Below are 19,870 nucleotides of genomic sequence, written 5' to 3'. Positions count from 1 at the left end.
GTCTATTATTCCATCTCTGACCAAGGAGTTTACTGCCACACCCGTTGGTAACCCTTTAGGGTTTTGCTGTTGCCCTTAGCAACAGCATTTCGGGTTCTCTACATATTAAATCACTACATCTCGCTTCTTTCCATCTGAGCATTTCTAATACTAGGGAGACACCCAGTTTCTTAGCCTTTGGGCTTCTCTGTTCACTTTGTGTTTATTTTGTTACCCTATCACCTTCTGTGTATGTAGTCATATTCCCCAGTCTGTCTGTGAGTTCATTTGTTTTGCATCCCTCACCGTTCAGACACCAGTACATTCCTGCTGGCACTGGTGTGCATAACATATTCAGCAGCCTAATTCTCCTGTTGAAATTTTGTGGGAATATGGAGCATACCCCTCAAAATACTTTGCAACAGGTGGTCGATCAGGTGCAGGTCCTGACTCGACAATTTAATGATTTGTCCATTAAAATGCACACCTCGCAGGCCGCTGGCGGAGCTCCCGCAGCAGCAGTACCTTCAGGGGTTAAGGAGCCGAAAGTAAATCTCCCGGATCGTTTTTCTGGAGATCGCTCGCAGTTCTTTTGTTTCAAGGAGAGCTGCAAGCTATATTTCCAGCTTAGGCCTCAGTCTTCTGGGTCGGAGATTCAGCGGGTGGGCATAGTGATTTCCTTGCTACAAGGAGACCCACAGGTCTGGGCATATGGGTTGCAGCCTGACTGTCCGTCGCTTAAAAGTGTTGATGCTTTTTTTACGGCACTGGGCATGTTGTATGATGACCCTGACAAGACGGCCTCAGCCGAGGCTCAAATTTCGATCCTTAAGCAAGGGCGAAGGCCAGTTGAGGTTTATTGTACGAAGTTTCGGAGGTTGGCCCATGATACCCAGTGGAATGACCCAGCCCTGAGACACCAGTACCGAAGAGGTCTTTCTAACCAGTTAAAAGACCAACTGGTACAATATCCCTTGCCTGATAGCTTGGATCAGCTCATGCAGTTATCCATTCGGGTGGATAGACGGCTGAGAGAGCGCAGGCTTGAAAGGGAGACCGAGGTTTCCTTCTTTCCCAAGGGAACCTCAGACTCTGAGGAATTTTCCGAGGAGCCTATGCAGATTGGGGCTACCCGCCTCTCCTCGCGTGAGAAGACGCGGAGGAGACAGCAGGGGTTATGTTAGTACTGTGGGAATAAAGGTCATGTGGTAGTATCATGCCCAGAAAAGCCGGAAAACTTCAGGGCCTGAGGGTGATGGGAAATATCCTGTCAGGTCAGAAGTCGGAATTTCCCAAGAAGACTTTTATCATTCCGGTGACCTTGAAGATCCTCGGTCAAACTGTCAAGACTGAGGCCTTTGTGGACAGTGGGGCCGACGGGGTTTTCATGGACCGCCAATTCGCCCTGAAACACTCTGTTCCCTTAGTACCCTTGGCATCGGAAATTGAGATTTGTGGGTTAAACGGGGAACCATAATCCCAGGGTAAAATTACCTTTTGCACTAGCCAGATTTCTTTGTTTATTGGAGCCACACACTCTGAAAAATTGTCCTTTTATGTGACTGTCTGTACTTTTGCCCCATTGGTGTTGGGGTTACCCTGGTTAAGGGCCCACAATCCTCAATTTGACTGGGTCTCTGGGGAGATTCTTAGTTGGGGTACTGATTGTTTCGTCCCTGTCACGTCCTGAGACTCAGGCTATGGCAGAGTACATTCAGGAGAACTTGGCTAAGGGATTTATCAGACCTTCACAGTCTCCAGTTGGGTCGGGGTTCTTCTTCGTGGGTAAAAAGGACGGTTCGTTGCGACCCTGCATCGACTTCAGGGAATTGAACCGTATCACGATTAAAAACTCATACCCACTGCCTCTCATTTCGGTCTTGTTTGACCAGCTTCGTACTGCCACCATTATTTCTAAGATTGACCTACGCGGTACGTACAATCTAATCCGAATAAGAGAGGGGGATGAATGGAAGACTGCCTTTAATACTCACTCAGGGCATTATGAATATTTGGTGATGCCTTTTGGGCTCTGTAATGCCCCGGCAGTCTTCCAGGACTTCATGAACGATGTGCTCAGGGAATATTTGGATAGATTCTTAGTTGTATACTTAGATGACATCCTAATCTTCTCCAATTCCCTGGAGGAACATCGGAAGCATGTACGCTTAGTCCTCCAGAAACTCAGAGACCACCAGCTTGGGGCGAAGCTGGAGAAGTGCGAATTTGAAGTTCAGCAAATCGCATTTCTAGGATATATTATCTCCCCAGAAGGTTTCCAAATGGAGGGTTCCAAGGTACAGGCAGTCCTGGATTGGGTGCAGCCCACTAGTTTGAAGGCGCTTCAGCGTTTTCTGGGCTTTGCAAATTTTTATAGACGATTTATCGCTGGATTTTCGTCTATAGTGGCGCCCTTGGTGGCACTCACTAAGAAAGGGGCGGATGTTGCTCACTGGTCTTGTGAGGCCAAAGCGGCTTTTGCCCGTCTCAAAAGGGCATTTGTCTCGGCCAAGGTGCTGCGACACCCAGATCCAGAGCGTCCTTTTGTGGTGGAGGTGGATGCCTCTGAGATGGGTATTGGGGCAGTGCTCTCTCAGATAGGGGTGTCTGATAATCGCCTTCATCCCTGTGCTTACTTTTCCCGTAAATTTTCGCCTGCCGAGATGAATTATGACGTGGGTAACCGGGAATTGTTGGCTATTAAGGATGCACTCGAGGAGTGGAGACACTGGCTTGAGGGGGCTAAGTTTGTGGTCTCAATTCTCACCGACCATAAGAATTTGGCATATTTAGAGTCAGCGAAGCGCCTCAATGCCAGGCAGGCACGATGGGCTTTGTTTTTTGCTCGCTTTAATTTTTTGATAACATATCGCCCTGGATCAATAAACATCAAGGCTGATGCGCTCTCGCAGAGTTTTGCTCCAATCCAGGAGACCACCGAGGAGCCATTGCCCATTGTGTCCCCATCATGTATTAAAGTGGGCATTACCCAGGACCTCTTTTAATTAGTCCTTAGAGCACAGGAGCAGGCTCCTCCAGACCTTCCGATAGGTCTTTTGTTTGTGCCTCCTAGGTTAAGACAGCGAGTGTTCCTGGAATTCCATGCCAAGAAGTCGGCAGGTCACCCGGGTATTGCCAGAACTCGGGAGTTGCTATTTAGGGCGGTGTGGTGGCCCTCGGTGGCTAGGGATGTGGATCAGTGGGTTCGGGCATGTGACATCTGTGCCCGAAATAAGACTCCTAGAGGGGTTCCTGTTGGCCCATTACATCCACTCTCTATTCCATCTAAGCCATGGACCCACATTTCAATGGATTTTGTGGTGGACTTGCCCAAATCCTCGGGGATGACAGCCATCTGGGTTGTCGTTGACAGGTTTTCGAAGATGGCGCACTTCGTTCCATTGGTTGGGCTGCCATCGGCCAGACGCCTGTCTGAATTATTTATGCTGCATGTTGTGCGCCTCCACGGGTTGCCACTTGATGTGGTCTCTGACCGCGGATCCCAGTTTGTGGCCAAATTCTGGAGGGCATTTTGTTCCGATCTCCAGATTTCTGTCAGCTTGTCGTCAGGCTACCATCCGCAGTCTAATGGGCAGACTGAAAGGGTGAACCAGTCCTTGGAGCAGTTCCTCAGGTGTTATGTCTCCAAGTGTCAGACTGACTGGGTGGCTCATCTGTCCATGGCGGAGTTTGCCTATAACAACGCGGCTCACTCTGCTACAGGGATCTCTCCCTTCCTTTGTGTGTATGGGCATCATCCTAAGGCCAATTCTTTTGACCCCCTGGACTCCACGCCTGGTGGTTCCTCTGTGGTTTCGGTCCTTAGAGGTATTTGGAGGAAAGTGAAGAAAGCCCTTGTGTCTGTGTCATTAGTGACCAAAAGGGTTTTTGATAAGCGGAAAAGACCCTGCAGCTTCAAATTAGGAGACTTCGTCTGGTTGTCTACCAAGAATTTGAAGTTGAGACAGCCATCTCATAAGTTAGGTCCCCGGTTCATCGGTCCTTATAAGATCACTAGGGTTATCAATCCGGTGGCATTTCAGTTAGATCTACCCCGTTCTTTGGGTATCAATAAAACATTTCATTGTTCCCTTTTAAAACGGGCGATTAGTAATCCTTCTTCCAGTGGAAGACCTTCCCCTCTTCTGATACGTGGCCAGAGGGAGTTTGTTTTTGAAAGGATTCTTGACTCCAAGATGGTTCGGGGTCGGCTGTCATTTTTGGTGCACTGGAAGGGGTATGGCCCGGAGGAGCGGTCGTGGGTGCGCAGTTGTGATCTTCATGCCCCCAGACTGTTACGCTCTTTCTTCTCGCAGTTCCCCGATAAACCCGGTGGTAGGGGTTCTTTGACCCCTCGTCAGAGGGGGGGGTACTGTTAGGGTCTCCTGCTCTGTGCTGCCACGTCGTCATGGCAATCGGGAGACAAGTGCTAGCGGAGTAACCTGAGCGTAGCTGATACTCCGGTTCGGGTCTTTTGCTGTGCAGTGGTTACAGGTTCTGTGCACGGCAGGGGATCCGGTGCTGGTTTTTGTGCTCACAGTCTGTGAGGTCTGAGTGGGGCGTGGACAGCACCTGCTATATAAACCCTCTTCTCATGTTAGGCAGATGCTGCTGAATCTTTGTTGGTTAGTCAGTTCCTGAAAGCTAGCTAGTACTGTGTAAACTTTGTATTTGTTTGTTGCTTACTGCAAATAGGCCTTGGGATTTGGTATTACACTCTGCCAATCCAGACCTAGCAGTAAGACTGGAGTCAGTCGTTTAACCTGCTGGGGTTCTTTTGCTACTCTGTGAACCTAGCAAGTTTGCGGCTGTATTCTCAGACTTGCCTGCCAAAATCCTTTCTCACTGTGCAAGGTGTTCAGGTGTCAGTTTAGTGGCAGTAAGCTGAACCAGTGCACTGCAAGTGAGGACTAGGATTGTGGAGACTCTCCTTGTGTCTATTATTCCATCTCTGACCAAGGAGTTTACTGCCACACCCGTTGGTAACCCTTTAGGGTTTTGCTGTTGCCCTTAGCAACAGCATTTCGGGTTCTCTACATATTAAATCACTACATCTCGCTTCTTTCCATCTGAGCATTTCTAATACTAGGGAGACACCCAGTTTCTTAGCCTTTGGGCTTCTCTGTTCACTTTGTGTTTATTTTGTTACCCTATCACCTTCTGTGTATGTAATGTCATATTCCCCAGTCTGTCTGTGAGTTCATTTGTTTTGCATCCCTCACCGTTCAGACACCAGTACATTCCTGCTGGCACTGGTGTGCATAACAACCTACTACCCAGGTGCTTTTAACTACTTTTTATAAAACATTATATATATACACATATATATATATATATATATATATATATATACACACACTGTGTGTATATATATATATATATATATATATATATTATTTTCTTTCTTTCTTTCTTTCATGCTTATATTTCTCTTTCAACCGGTTTTTTACTCCTGGCCACATTATTCTTCAGTTATCCTATTCTCAAACGAGTATGGGGTTTTAGAACATTGTGACAGCACATCAGATTTCATCACACCGTCTGGAACAATAGCTATGAATCAAACCATGGACAGACTGACATGCATGAGAAGTTGCTTTTTAAGAATGGTTTGCTATACAGTGCAAATTGTATGTTATTGTTGCACTTAATTATCCTTTTCCAAACATGTTGACTTGATGAGTGATATGGACAGACTAGACGAGACACTTGTTCTTTATATGTAATCAACATTCTGTGTTTCTATGTTTTGCCAAACAAAAGATTCCTGCAAAGTATTAACTTAGTTAAGCGTAAGGCCAGGTACACACTACGCCAATATCGGCCTAATTTGTAATTTCCGGGCAAATCGGAACAACAAATTAGGGGATATTGGGCAGTCTGTATGCCCAATTTGCTTGCTTCCACGGTTGTTAGCGAAGTCTTTTGGTTGGCCCTGCAGCAGGGTGAACCAGAAGACATCACTAATGATGCAATGCTGCCAGTTGCAGTATGGCATCCTCCATCACTCCGTCACCCCCTGCATAGGGAAATGTGAATGCACTTGCCAATGCAGGGTCCCATCGCCCACCAAATTGGCCAGTTACACATCGTTCTGATGTATAGCCAACCTAAGTATAGATTCCATTTATTGTTTTAAACAACAACGCCATACCATTGCAGAAATGTGCATATAAATGGCCTAGTGCAGAGTCGAAGACAAGTTGGTCATGCCCATAGACCATCACTATTATCAGTGCACATCTGCATTAGCCATATCCCTGAATCATAAGATGTATGAATGCCATGTAGCAGTATTGTTAAGTCGCAAGTCCAGATGCATTTGGTTAGCATGCATATCTGCATCAGTTCCAAAGTGAGCCCACTTCTTTCACCTAAACACTACCAAACCTAACCAACCCATCTTCCTGCCCACTGTGTTATCTGTGTGCAGTCTACACATAGTCAAAATACAGTATTGCCCCACGGCAATTAAAATGTATTTTAATGCCAATGTTTAGAACAGTTTTCATACTTTTATTCAAATTTGCACAGTTTATTGTCTCAATATACTCTGTAATTAAAATAAACTCAATCTGTTTATTAAATGAATCTACATTTGTGTCTCATGAAAGTAACTACCTTTAATAGATATCTATCTATAATGAAAATCAAATACAGTATTGTTCAGAAGGCTCTTTCCAACACTGTTTCAGACATTTCCACAAATGAGCTGCATAAGGTTGTTTTGCTTTCACCCTTCTATCCATGTCATCCCAAACAAGCTTGATGGGGGTTAAGTCTGGAGACTGTGCTGGCCTTCCATGATTTGAAGCCTATAGTCTTGTTCTTTTATTCAAAGGTAGACCTGGCATAGCCTGGAGGCATGTTTTGTGTGATTATTTCACTATAGTATAAACCCTTAACCAACTAAGTGTAGACTCGATGTTGTGGTAGTCATTTTTATGCAAGGTCCCAGTTATATTCTGATCCAGCATAAGAGCCCCAGACCATCAGGCTTCCACTTTCATATTTGACTGTTGGTGTCACACACTGATGAACCATCCTTTCATCTACTCAATGGATTTTGATTCATTGGTCCATAAGACCTTCCAGTCTTCAGTAGTTCACTGGTGGTGCGCTATAGCCCAGGCAAACCTATTTTCCTTATTTTGCCATCTTAGCAATGGCTTTCTTACTGCCACTTGACCTGATAAAACCTGCAACTCAAAGTCTACTCTTCATAGCTAAAACAGAGACTCACTCTGACCACTGTTGAGCCGTGCTTGAAGCTGTTGTCCTGTGAGCCACCTACTTTGCAAGTTGCTGACTCTCCAAAAACTTGTCTTCAGCTTCTGCTCTGACTTTAAGTCCTTTTCCCATGAGGATTTACTTCAACTTCCAAATGCCTTTTTATAGTGTAGAAAACTGACAACTTGGCTCTATTTGCAATATATCTTAAGGAAAGAACTACACTTTTAAGGGTTATAATGTCTGTCTGCCTGCTTTTGTCAATTGACTTTTACTTGCCATTGTGATAGCAATATACTACTTCCAAATAATATACAATTATGTCCAAATAATGCTTCCCAGGGCATAATAACAGTCTGTTTCAACACAGCTTTAATAAAGATAGGGGGTTTGTAAACAATTAATTTAGGGGTTCTACCTCCTTTACATAATACATGTTAAAGAAAAAATGAACATTTGTGGCTGAGCTTGTCTCTATCATTATTCACAATGCGAACATGATACATATTTCCCATCAATAATTTTTAAATGTATTATCCAATGCTCTTTACATTGTGGGCCTAATTCAGATCTGTTCGCAGCAGTAAATGTGTTAGCTAATAGGCAAAACCATGCTGCACTGGAGGTGGGGCAGGTGTAACATGTGCAGAGAGAGTTAGATTTGTGTGGGTTATTTTGTTTCTGTGCAGGGTAAATACTGGCTGCTTTATTTTTACACTGCAAATTAGATTTCAGTTTGAACACACCACACTCAAATCTTATTCTCTCTGCAACCGTTATATCTACCCCCCCCCCTGCAGTGCACATGGTTTTGCCCAATTGCTAACAAATTTGCTGCTGCGATCAGATCTGAATTAGGCCCTACTGCATGTTAAAAGGACATACAATATTTTCAAGTTTATTTCTCAGTGGTAATATATAACCAGGTCTAGGTGGCATCCATTAAGGTAACATTGTATGTAGCTTTTAAGGGCCCCATACACTACTGCAACATGTCCATCTGACATGTCGCGGGCGATCACCCCCGGCAGCCTCCCGGGGGGCAGGATCACCCAAGATACATCGTATGCTGTCCTCTTGCATACAATGTATCTTGGGCGATCCTGGCCGATCCCAGCCATGCCTGCAGGGTCGGACCAGATTGAATGTGCAGCACATTCAATCTAGAGGATCCGATCCGATGCTCACAGGAACGCACATCAGATTGGAGACCCCTCCAAAATGCCCGATTTCATCCGATATATCGGGCCGAATGCCCTAAATCGGATGAAATCGGGCATTGTCATCCTAGTGTATGGGGTCCTTTAGACATTTGATTAAGGTTCCCACATTTATTTATTAACAGTTTCTTATATAGCGCAGCAAATTCCGTTGCACTTTATAATTGGACACAATGATACAACAAAACTGGGTAATAAACCAACAGTCAGAGGTAGGAAGGCCCTGCTCGCAAGCTATAGGGAAATAGGCATTGATACACAAGGAAAGGCATTATCTATTGCATATTTGTCCACCGGATTGCAAAGGTTCTAGGTGGGTTGCATGATATCACATCACAGCAATGATGAACCCTGGTCAGAAAGAAGGGAAAGTGAAGAAAGAGAAAATATGTGGAGGATATATGCGGACTGTACAGTGGGGATATAATCGGATAGGAAAGCTTATGAAGGTTGAGTGAGCAGTTTTGGAATGTGATAAGCTAGCCTGAAGAGATGAGTTTTCAGGGAACGTTTGAAGGTTTGGAGACTAGGGGAGAGTCTTATTGTGCGTGGTAGGGCATTCCACAGAGTGGGTGCAGCCCGAAGAAAGTCCTGCAATCGTGCATGGGAGCAAGTAATGAGTGTGGATGAGAGACGTAGATCTTGTGAAGATCGGAGAGGTCGGTTTGGGAGATATTTTGAGATGAGCAAAGAGATGTACATTGGTGTAGTATGGTTAATGGCCTTATGTGTGAGTAAAAGTATTTTATATTGAATATGGTAGAATACAGGTAACCAATGGAGAGACTGACAGAGTGGATCTGCAGACGATGAACATCTAGCAAGGAAGATTAGCCTCGCAGCTGCATTCAGAATGGATTGTAGTGGTGAGAGTCTCTCTTTGGTAAGACCAGTAAGAAGACTATTGCAATAATCAATACGGGAGATAATGAGAGCATGGATTAGAGTTTTTGCAGTGTCTTGTGTAAGGTATGGTCGTATTTTGGATATGTTTTTTTAAATGCATGTAACATGATCTTGAGACAGATTGAATGTGGGGAGCAAAGGACAGTTCTGAGTCAAGTATGGCACCTAGGCAGCGAACTATTGGCCGGTAGAAATATAAGTAGCTCTGTTTTGGAAATATTAAGTTTGAGGTGGTGAGATGACATCCAAAGGCATTCAGTGACCCTGACCAATACAGATGGTGACAAATTTGGGGAGGATAGGTACAGTAGATTTGAGTATCATCTGCGATACTGAAATCCAAAAGAGCACATAAACTTACACTGTGAGCCTTCTTAAAAATTGGCCATGTCACACAGTTTGGCTGTTCGATACACATATTTTACTTCCTTCTTGTACTGTATACTTGCTTCTGTATTTTATAACTGAAGTTAAATTGTCACTGACAGTGTATGCCATTATCCAGCAGAATTTGGATGGAGTCCATTTCTTGACAAGACTATTTAACAATTCTCTACTATCAAAGTCAGACAATATAAAGACTGAAACAATTCAAGCCTTAGTCAATGTTGTGTTAATACAATACACTGTAGAAAAGACCCAATTAAGAAGATTGTAGCTTCCTGTTGCTCTTGGTTTAGATTAGTTGCACAAATGGAAATGACACGTGACTGTATTTTAAAATACAGCAGCAGAAAGCAAACATTCTTCAAACATAACAGTATAAATAATGGAGTAAAGTATACTACTAAAGCTAGCATCTATGAAATTAAATAATTTACATGAATATTGTAATAATCACAAAAATGGTGTACCACAGGCAAAAACCTTTATAAGCGATCAAATGTTTTCACTGGCTAAGATGTGAACAAATATGTAATTATGTTTTATTTCAATTCAACTACAGTTTATTATGCAGTACCAAGGGAGACACAATTTGAAAATGTTCCATTTGGAGCCTGTAAAATGCTTTTTACACTGTGAAAATTGTGTTTTTGAGTAATCTGACAGGAAAGGGGTTAATTAAGACCTAGCACTTAACTTAAACGTTGCGTTTCCAGAATTGCTGTAATAAATAACTACTTATTTGTGCACTGTTAATGGTGTAGCAAAGTTCTATTAACATGCAGCACAAGCATAAACATATGGTGTGTATCCCCTGAGCCTCCTCAGTAATTCTGGATGAAATGTGTCTGTATTTCCCTGGGATTTTTAGGTCTCAAATCACCTATACTGTGTACCTCAGGGACGCACAGCTACCAAATTGAGATCAGCAGTGACAGTTCTTAGAACTTTGAAATGCCTGTATTCTCAATTCTCTAGAATATTCTGTAGCAAAGCAAATTGAATATGCATACTTACCGGTTCACCTGGAATTCCTGAAGGACCTGGAGCACCATTCTTTCCCTTTTAAAATGAAGAAAGATGTTTTAATCAAATTGTATTATCCTACATAACAAACACTGCAATTGCTCCTCTGGGCTTTTTTTTATTCTTTTCTAATACAGATGCCTTACTGACCAAAACTCCATTAAGCTGCAGTACAATAAGAAAGGTTTAGTAAATCACCCCTACAGTACTTATTACAGTAAAAAGACTTTTAAAGCTGCACTATGACCTAGGAAAATATTTTTCTGAACTGTCTCCTTCTTCCTCGACTAAGATCTGGTAAAAAAAAAAGAAAGAAAGAAAGAAAGAAAATGGCATGATAAATTTAGAGATTGGGTTGTATGGGAATAATCTCATAGTTACTATGATGCGATTGTTGCAAGGGAGTGGTTAAGAGTGGATTGGGAATTTATAGTGGCCCTGAAAATAATTCTGCAAGTGGGTAGCTTGTAGACTGGACCAGATTAACTTTAGGCAGTGCCCTTCAAAAAAAAAGTCAGTGGGGTAACCTAACTGTTATCCTTAAGGTCGGTACAGACAGATACAATTATTGGGACGTTCTTTCAATATCCGACAATTGTATATGTGTTTAAGCAATACCAATACAGGAGCATTTGCCGGAAAATGGCTTATAACGCTCCTGCAACCATCCGATCCTATAGAACCCGGAAGGAGCACTGTGAACACTGTGCTATACTCTGCACCATGTGTATGGAGCAGGAGCTGAAAGGGGGATCATGCTGAGGATGCACAGAATGGATGAATGGGAGAGTTTTCAAAATCAGCTGCTGTGTGTACACATCTTTCGCCACGTTAAGCAAAGCCAATTCAGCAAGGCCAATTTAACATGGTAGATGGAGTCACAGTGACTGAGAAAGGAGCCTCCCACAGTAAGTGGAGCTAGCACATGTAGCTGTAGCATTGCACTGGCAGATTGAACAAAAAAGTGTGTACACCAGGGTGTACCATGTAATCTAGCATCAGAGAGTTACCAGTGATAATAATTGTGTCCAGGAAGTCCTAGCTGTTGGATGACGCATGGCCACAGTTGTCTCTTACACTGTCAAACAGCCAATGGTTTGACATTTTCACAGCAGTGTAAAAAAATAGATAAATCTACTTACAGACTACAGTACCATTCTTGTGACAGATAAATACAGGGAGCATCCTAGTGTTCACCATATAATATAGAGAGCGCCCCAGTAACTGTCATACAATGCAAGGAACACTCCAGTGACTGCCATATAATACAAACAGCATTCCAGTGACTGTCGTACAATACAGAGAGCATCCCAATAATAGCCACAGCTGCATCCACTGTGGGTAAGTTTCAGTTAACTGCAGAATGGTACTTATTGCAGTGGCGCCACAAGGGGGGCGCGGGGGGGGCGGCCCGCAACCGGGTGTCACTCGCCGAGGGGTGACACCAAAATGCCGGCTCCTGCACATTGACAGGAGCTGAGTGCTGCACTGTTACATTATGTACAGCACTCGGCTCCTGTCACTGAGCAGGAGCCAGCACTGCACATAAAGCACTCCACGAGAGGCAGCACGCACCTCCAGAACCCCCCAAGTGACGAAAAAAGGGGGTCGGGAATTGAAGCCATGCCCCTCCTGTGAAGCCCCGCCCCTTTTTATGGCGGCGACGCACCGGGTGTACAAGGCGTTGGTGACGCCTCTGCTTATTGTATACTCAGAGATATGACATTGCTTAGTACTACCTTAATGATTACTGTGTTTATTTAACTACAGGGTGGTGCATAAGTGAGGAAATACCCTTATAAAAAGGAAAAAGTGACTACACATATAATATGGGAGTGGGGGGAAATGTTTTAGGGTATGTTTTCCCACCACTCTCATATCATAAGTGTAGACACTGGATTAATATTTCCTTGCTCATTTCCTCTTTGTAAAGGTGTTTCCACACTATTGGACCACCCTGTAATACTCAAATGTAAAGAGTGTTGAGGAATGCTCTGCTACGTATTCGTTACCTCTGACCCAAAGCATCTTCTATGCACCTTACCATACGTGCATGTGCACCTTACCACACCTCTGTCCTCTGCACAGTCAGGATTGCCCCGCAGGGTCTCTTAGACTCTATACGTGACACCGGTATGTATAGGGCACAGTCTCTCTAAGACTTAGGGGTCTATTTATTAACATAATTTTTACTAAAAATAATGTGAAAAGGGGTGCTTTCACACCCTTTTCACATTATTTTAGTATCACCTGAATGTATTAAAGGGCATTTTGGAGCAGTTTTCATGAAAAACTGCTCCAAACCTTTTTTTCACTTTTTTGTAGTAACCCACATCGCATTCCCCATACTTATAATGGGAAATGTGATGTGGCGGAATGTACTAAAAAAAAAAAAGTGAAAAAATACCGCAGTGTGCCCTGTGATAATCTCACCAGCTCAGGCTGGCGAGTTCACAGGGCAGCACTGCGATAATGTGACATTTGCCCAGCTTTCTCTGCCTTTGGCAGAGAAAGCTAAGCGGGGACCCGGCAGAGTGATCAGCAGATGGACGCACAAACTGATCACAGTGTAAAAAGTAAAAAAAAACAAAAAACATACTCACCTGTCCAGGGAGCCGGTGTCCGCTGCTCCGGTGAGCGCTGCCGGGCGCCGGGTCCCCCATGTGCTGCAATGTGACCCCTGTGCAATAAAGTGACACAGCAAAGCGGCAGCGCACTTCAGAGCACCGGGGGTCACCGCAGGGCACAGGATCCAGTGCCCGGCAGCCCAGTAGAAGCAGCGCAGACCGGCTTCCTGGACTGGTGAGTATATTGATCTTCTTGGGGGGGTCCGTGGCGCGCAGGAGTAGTCACGATGGGGGGGGGGGGGGTGTCGACCGGGCAGTGGCGGTAGTGGTGATGTCGGCGGGGGTGATGCATGCGTAGCAGGACATCAGGGTATTTTTTAAAAAAAATACCCTGATGATGCTGCAGAGTGTCATTGCAGGGACAGAGCTTGACCGCAAGCTCTGTCCCTGCATGCGATAATTGATACATCCCTGCGATGTAATCAATTAGCGCAGTGCGAGTTTGGGCGATTTTGTCACCTGTCATCCGCATCCTGGATGCGGGTGGTGATAAATAGGTCCCTTAGAGAGAATGTGCCCTAGACATACCGGTGTCCCGTAGAACAGTGATGGTGCTACTATGCTCCACAATGCCATTACCACTGGCCGCTCTACAAGTCCCACTGCCACCACTGCATCTAACTGCAGGTATACACTGCACCCCATGCCACTTGCATTTATCCGCTCCTGGATGGATCTGTCTCCATTGCATGTTCCTGCATTGTGCTGCATTAACCCTCTGTTTTCTCACAACCTGCTGTTTTACATGGTTAATAAACCAATCCCTGGTTAAGCTATTCATCATGTGGACTGACCTCCATTACACACCACTGGTACCAATACATATCCCTAACATTATACCTAGAGATGTGCACCAGAAATTTTTCGGGTTTTGTGTTTCGGTTTTGGATTCGGTTCCGCGGCCGTGTTTTGGATACGGACGCGTTTTGGCAAAACCTCCCTAAAAATTTTTTGTCGAATTCGGGTGTGTTTTGGATTCGGGTGTTTTTTTTCAAAAACCCCTCAAAAACAGCTTAAATCATAGAATTTGGGGGTAATTTTTATCCTATAGTATTATTAACCTCAATAACCATAATTTCCACTCATTTCCAGTCTATTCTGAACACCTCACACCTCACAATATTATTTTTAGTCCTAAAATTTGCACCGAGGTCGCTGGATGACTAAGCTAAGCGACCCAAGTGGGCGGCACAAACACCTGGCCCATCTAGGAGTGGCACTGCAGTGTCAGACAGGATGGCACTTAAAAAAATTGGCCCCAAACAGCACATGATGCAAAGAAAAGAGAAAAAAAGGTGCACTGTGGTCACTGGACGGCTAAGCTAAGCAACACAAACACCTCAATATCACAGGAATTATTCGTTCTAATCAATGGTATTATTGGTCCAAATCACTGGAAGAAAATGACAAAATCACTGGAATTAAATAGGGATGAGCGGGTTCGGTTCCTCGGAATCCGAACCCCCCCGAACTTCACCCATTTTACACGGTTCCGAGGCAGACTCGGATCCTCCCGCCTTGCTCGGTTAACCCGAGCGTGCCCGAACGTCATCATCCCGCTGTTGGATTATCGCGAGATTCGTATTCTATATAAGGAGCCGCCATTTTCACTCGTGCATTGGAGATGATAGGGAGAGGACGTGCAGCGTTCTCTCAGTTTCTGTGTTCAGTGTGCTGCAAATATCTGTGCTCAGTGTGCTGCAAATATCTGTGCTCAGTGTGCTGCAAATATCTGTGCTCAGTGTGCTTGCAAATATCTGTGCTCAGTGTACTGAAAATATCTACGTTCTCTGCCTGAAAAACGCTCCATATCTGTGCTGCATTGTAGTATATAGTAGGAGGACAGTGCAGAATTTTGCTGACCAGTGACCACCAGTATTATATAGCAGTACGGTACAGTAGTCCACTGCTCTACCTACCTCTGTGTCGTCAAGTATACTATCCATCCATACCTGTGGTGTATTTTAGTTGTGCGCAGTATATATATAATAGGAGGACAGTGCAGAATTTTGCTGACCACCAGTATATAATATATAGCAGTACGGTACAGTAGTCCACTTCTCTACCTACCTCTGTGTCATCAAGTATACTATCCATCCATACCTGTGGTGCATTTTAGTTGTGCGCAGTATATATAGTAGGAGGACAGTGCAGAATTTTGCTGACCACCAGTATATAATATATAGCAGTACGGTACAGTAGGCCACTGCTCTACCTACCTCTGTGTCGTCAAGTATACTATCCATCCATACCTGTGGTGTATTTTAGTTGTGCGCAGTATATATATAATAGGAGGACAGTGCAGAATTTTGCTGACCACCAGTATATAATATATAGCAGTACGGTACAGTAGTCCACTTCTCTACCTACCTCTGTGTCATCAAGTATACTATCCATCCATACCTGTGGTGCATTTTAGTTGTGCGCAGTATATATAGTAGGAGGACAGTGCAGAATTTTGCTGACCACCAGTATATAATATATAGCAGTACGGTACAGTAGGCCACTGCTCTACCTACCTCTGTGTCGTCAAGTATACTATCCATCCATACCTGTGGTGCATTTTAGTTGTGCGCAGTATATATAGTAGGAGGACAGTGCAGAATTTTGCTGACCACCAGTATATAATATATAGCAGTACGGTACAGTAGGCCACTGCTCTACCTACCTCTGTGTCATCAAGTATACTATCCATCCATGCCTGTGGTGCATTTTAGTTGTGCGCAGTATATATAGCAGGAGGACAGTGCAGAATGTTGCTGACCACCAGTATATAATATATAGCAGTACGGTACAGTAGGCCACTGCTCTACCTACCTCTGTGTCGTCAAGTACACTATCCATCCATACATGTGGTGCATTTTAGTTGTGCGCAGTATATATAGTAGGAGGACAGTGCAGAATTTTGCTGACCACCAGTATATAATATATAGCAGTACGGTACAGTAGGCCTCTGCTCTACCTACCTCTGTGTCGTCAAGTATACTATCCATCCATACCTGTGGTGCATTTTAGTTGTGCGCACTATATGTAGTAGGAGGACAGTGCAGAATTTTGTTGACCACCAGTATATAATATATAGCAGTACGGTACAGTAGGCCATTGCAATTGATATATTACTGGCATATAATTCCACTCATTAAAAAATGGAGAACAAAAATGTGGAGGGTAAAATAGGGAAAGATCAAGATCCACTTCCACCTCGTGCTGAAGCTGCTGCCACTATTCATGGCCGAGATGATGAAATGCCATCAACATCGCCTGCCAAGGCCGATGCCCAATGTCATAGTAGAGAGCATGTAAAATCCAAAAAACAAAAGTTCAGTAAAATGACCCAAAAATAAAAATTAAAAGTGTCTGATGAGAAGCGTAAACTTGCCAATATGCCATTTACGACACGGAGTGGCATGGAACGCCTGAGGCCCTGGCCTATGTTCATGGCTAGTGGTTCAGATTCACATGAGGATGGAAGCACTCATCCTTCCGCTAGAAAAATGAAAAGACTTAAGCTAGCAAAAGCACAGCAAAGAACTGTGCGTTCTTCTAAATCACAAATCCCCAAGGAGAGTCCAATTGTGTCGGTTGCGATGCCTGACCTTCCCAGCACTGGACGGGAAGAGGTGGCGCCTTCCACCATTTGCACGCCCCCTTCAAGTGCTGGAAGGAGCACCCGCAGTCCAGTTCCTGATAGTCAAATTAAAGATGTCACTGTTGAAGTAAACCAGGATGAGGATATTGGTGTTGCTAGTGCTGAGGAGGAAATTGACAGGGAGGATTCTGATGGTGAGGTGGTTTATTTAAGTCAGGCACCCGGGGAGACACCTGTTGTCAGTGGGATGAATATGGCCATTGACATGCCTGGTCAAATTACAAAAAAAATATCACCTCGTCGGTGTGGAATTATTTTAACAGAAATGCGGACAACATTTGTCAAGCCGTGTGTTGCCTTAGTCAAGCTGTAATAAGTAGGGGTAAGGACATTAACCACCTAGGAACATCCTCCCTTATACGTCACCTGGAGCGCATTCATCAGAAGTCATTGACAAGTTCAAAAACTTTGGGTGACAGCGGAAGCAGTCCACTGACAACTAAATCCCTTCCTCTTGTAACCAAGCTCCTGCAAACCACACCAACAACTCCCTCAGTGTCAATTTCCTCCTTAGACAGGAAAGCCAATAGTCCTGCAGGCCATGTCACTGGAAAGTCTGATGAGTGCTCTCCTGCCTGGGATTCCTCCGATGCATCCTTGAGTGTAACGCCTACTGCTGCTGGCGCTGCTGTTGTTGCTGCTGGGAGTCGATCGTCATCCCAGAGGGGAAGTCGGAAGACCACTTGTACTACTTCCAGTAAGCAATTGACTGTCCAACAGTCCTTTGCGAGGAAGATGAAATATCACAGCAGTCATCCTGCTACAAAGCAGATAACTCAGGCCTTGGCAGCCTGGGTGGTGTTAAACGTGTGTCCGGTATCCACCGTTAATTCACAGGGAATTAGAGAATTTATTGAGTTAGTGTGTCCCCGGTACCAAATACCATCTAGGTTCCACTTCTCTAGGCAGGCGATACCAAGAATGTACACAGACCTCAAAAAAAGAGTCACCAATGTCCTAAAAAATGCAGTTGTACCCAATGTCCACAGACAATTAACATCCAATTAACCACAGACATGTGGACAAGTGGAGCAGGGCAGACTCAGGAGGACTATATGACTGTGACAGCCCACTGGGTAGAGGTATTGCCTCCCGCAACAAGAACAGCAGCGGCGGAACCAGTAGCAGCATCTCACAAACGCCAACTCGTTCCTAGGCAGGCTACGCTTTGTATCACCGCTTTCCATAAGAGGCACACAGCTGACAACCTCTTACGGAAACTGAGGAACATCATCGCAGAATGGCTTGCCCCAATTGGACTCTCCTGGTGATTTGTGATATCGGACAACGCCACCAATATTGTGCGTGCATTACATCTGGGCAAATTCCAGCACGTCCCATGTTTTGCACATACATTGAATTTGTGGTGCAGAATTATTTAAAAAACTACAGGGGCGTGCAAGAGATGCTGTCGGTGGCCCAAAGAATTGCGGGCCACTTTCAGCATTCAGCCACTGCGTGCCGAAGAATGGAGCACCAGCAAACACTCCTGAACCTGCCCCGCCATCATCTGAAGCAAGAGATGGTAACGAGGTGGAATTCAACCCTCTATATGCTTCAGAGGATGGAGGAGCAGCAAAAGGCCATTCAAGCCTATACAGCTACCTACGATATAGGCAAAGGAGGAGGATTGCACCTGACTCAAGCGCAGTGGAGAATGATTTCAACGTTGTGCAAGGTACTGCAACCCTTTGAACTTGCCACACGTGAAGTCAGTTCAGACACTGCCAGCCTGAGTCAGGTCATTCCCCTCATCAGGCTTTTGCACAAGAAGCTGGAGAGATTGAAGGAGGAGCTAAAACAGAGCGATTCCGCTAGGCATGTGGGACTTGTGGATAGAGCCCTTAATTCGCTTAACCAGGATTCACGGGTGGTCAATCTGTTGAAATCAGAGCACTACATTTTGGCCACTGTGCTCGATCCTAAATTTAAAAGCCTACGTTGTATCTCTCTTTCCGGCAGACACAAGTCTGCAGAGGTTCAAAGACCTGCTGGTGAGAAAATTGTCAAGTCAAGCGGAACGTGACCCGTCAACAGCTCCTCCTTCACATTCTCCCGCAACTGGGGCTGCGAGGAAAAGGCTAAGAATTCCGAGCCCACCCGCTGGCGGTGATGCAGGGCAGTCTGGAGCGAGTGCTGACATCTGGTACGGACTGAAGGACCTGCCAACGATTACTGACATGTCGTCTACTGTCACTGCATATGATTCTGTCACCATTGAAAGAATGGTGGAGGATTATATGAGTGACTGCATCCAAGTAGGCACATCAGACAGTCCGTACGTATACTGGCAGGAAAAAGAGGCAATTTGAAGGCCCTTGCAGAAACTGGCTTTATTTTACCTAAGTTGCTCCCCCTCCAGTGTGTACTCCGAAAGAGTGTTTAGTGCAGCCACTCACCTTGTCAGCAATCGGAGTACGAGGTTTCTTCCAGAAAATGTGGAGAAGATGATGTTCCTCAAAATGAATTATAATCAATTCCTCCATGGAGACATTCACCAGCAATTGCCTCCAGAAAGTACACAGGGACCTGAGATGGTGGATTCCAGTGGGGACGAATTAATAATCTGTGAGGAGGGGGATGTACACAGTGAAAGGGGTGAGGAATCGGACGATGAGGAGGAGGTGGACATCTTGCCTCTGTAGAGCCAGTTTGTGCAAGGAGAGATTGATTGCTTCTTTTTTGGTGGGGGCCCAAACCAACCAGTCATTTCAGTCACAGTCATGTGGCAGACCCTGTTGCTGAAATGATGGGTTTGTTAAAGTGTGCATGTCCTGTTTATACAACATAAGGGTGGGTGGGAGGGCCCAAGGACAATTCCATCTTGCACCTCTTTTTTCTTTCATTTT

At 44.8% G+C, this 19,870-nt stretch overlaps 1 protein-coding gene across 7 annotated transcripts in view; it reads right to left on the bottom strand.

Annotated features, from left to right (window-relative positions):
- Positions 1 to 19,870, bottom strand: part of COL19A1 (collagen type XIX alpha 1 chain) — a 1,277,374-nt gene that overhangs the window by 141,888 nt on the left and 1,115,616 nt on the right. For all 7 annotated transcript variants that reach the window (XM_063916766.1, XM_063916758.1, XM_063916759.1 and 4 more), the window contains one exon: positions 10,737 to 10,781. In XM_063916766.1, the coding sequence (XP_063772836.1) occupies positions 10,737 to 10,781 (45 nt within the window). The remainder of the gene's footprint in view (positions 1 to 10,736; positions 10,782 to 19,870) is intronic.

The sequence above is a fragment of the Pseudophryne corroboree genome, chromosome 4, assembly GCF_028390025.1.
Source record: "Pseudophryne corroboree isolate aPseCor3 chromosome 4, aPseCor3.hap2, whole genome shotgun sequence".
NCBI classification, from domain to species: Eukaryota; Metazoa; Chordata; class Amphibia; order Anura; family Myobatrachidae; genus Pseudophryne; species Pseudophryne corroboree.
Note: the sequence above shows the minus strand (reverse complement) of the source record. Positions and strands in the feature narration are given on the sequence as shown.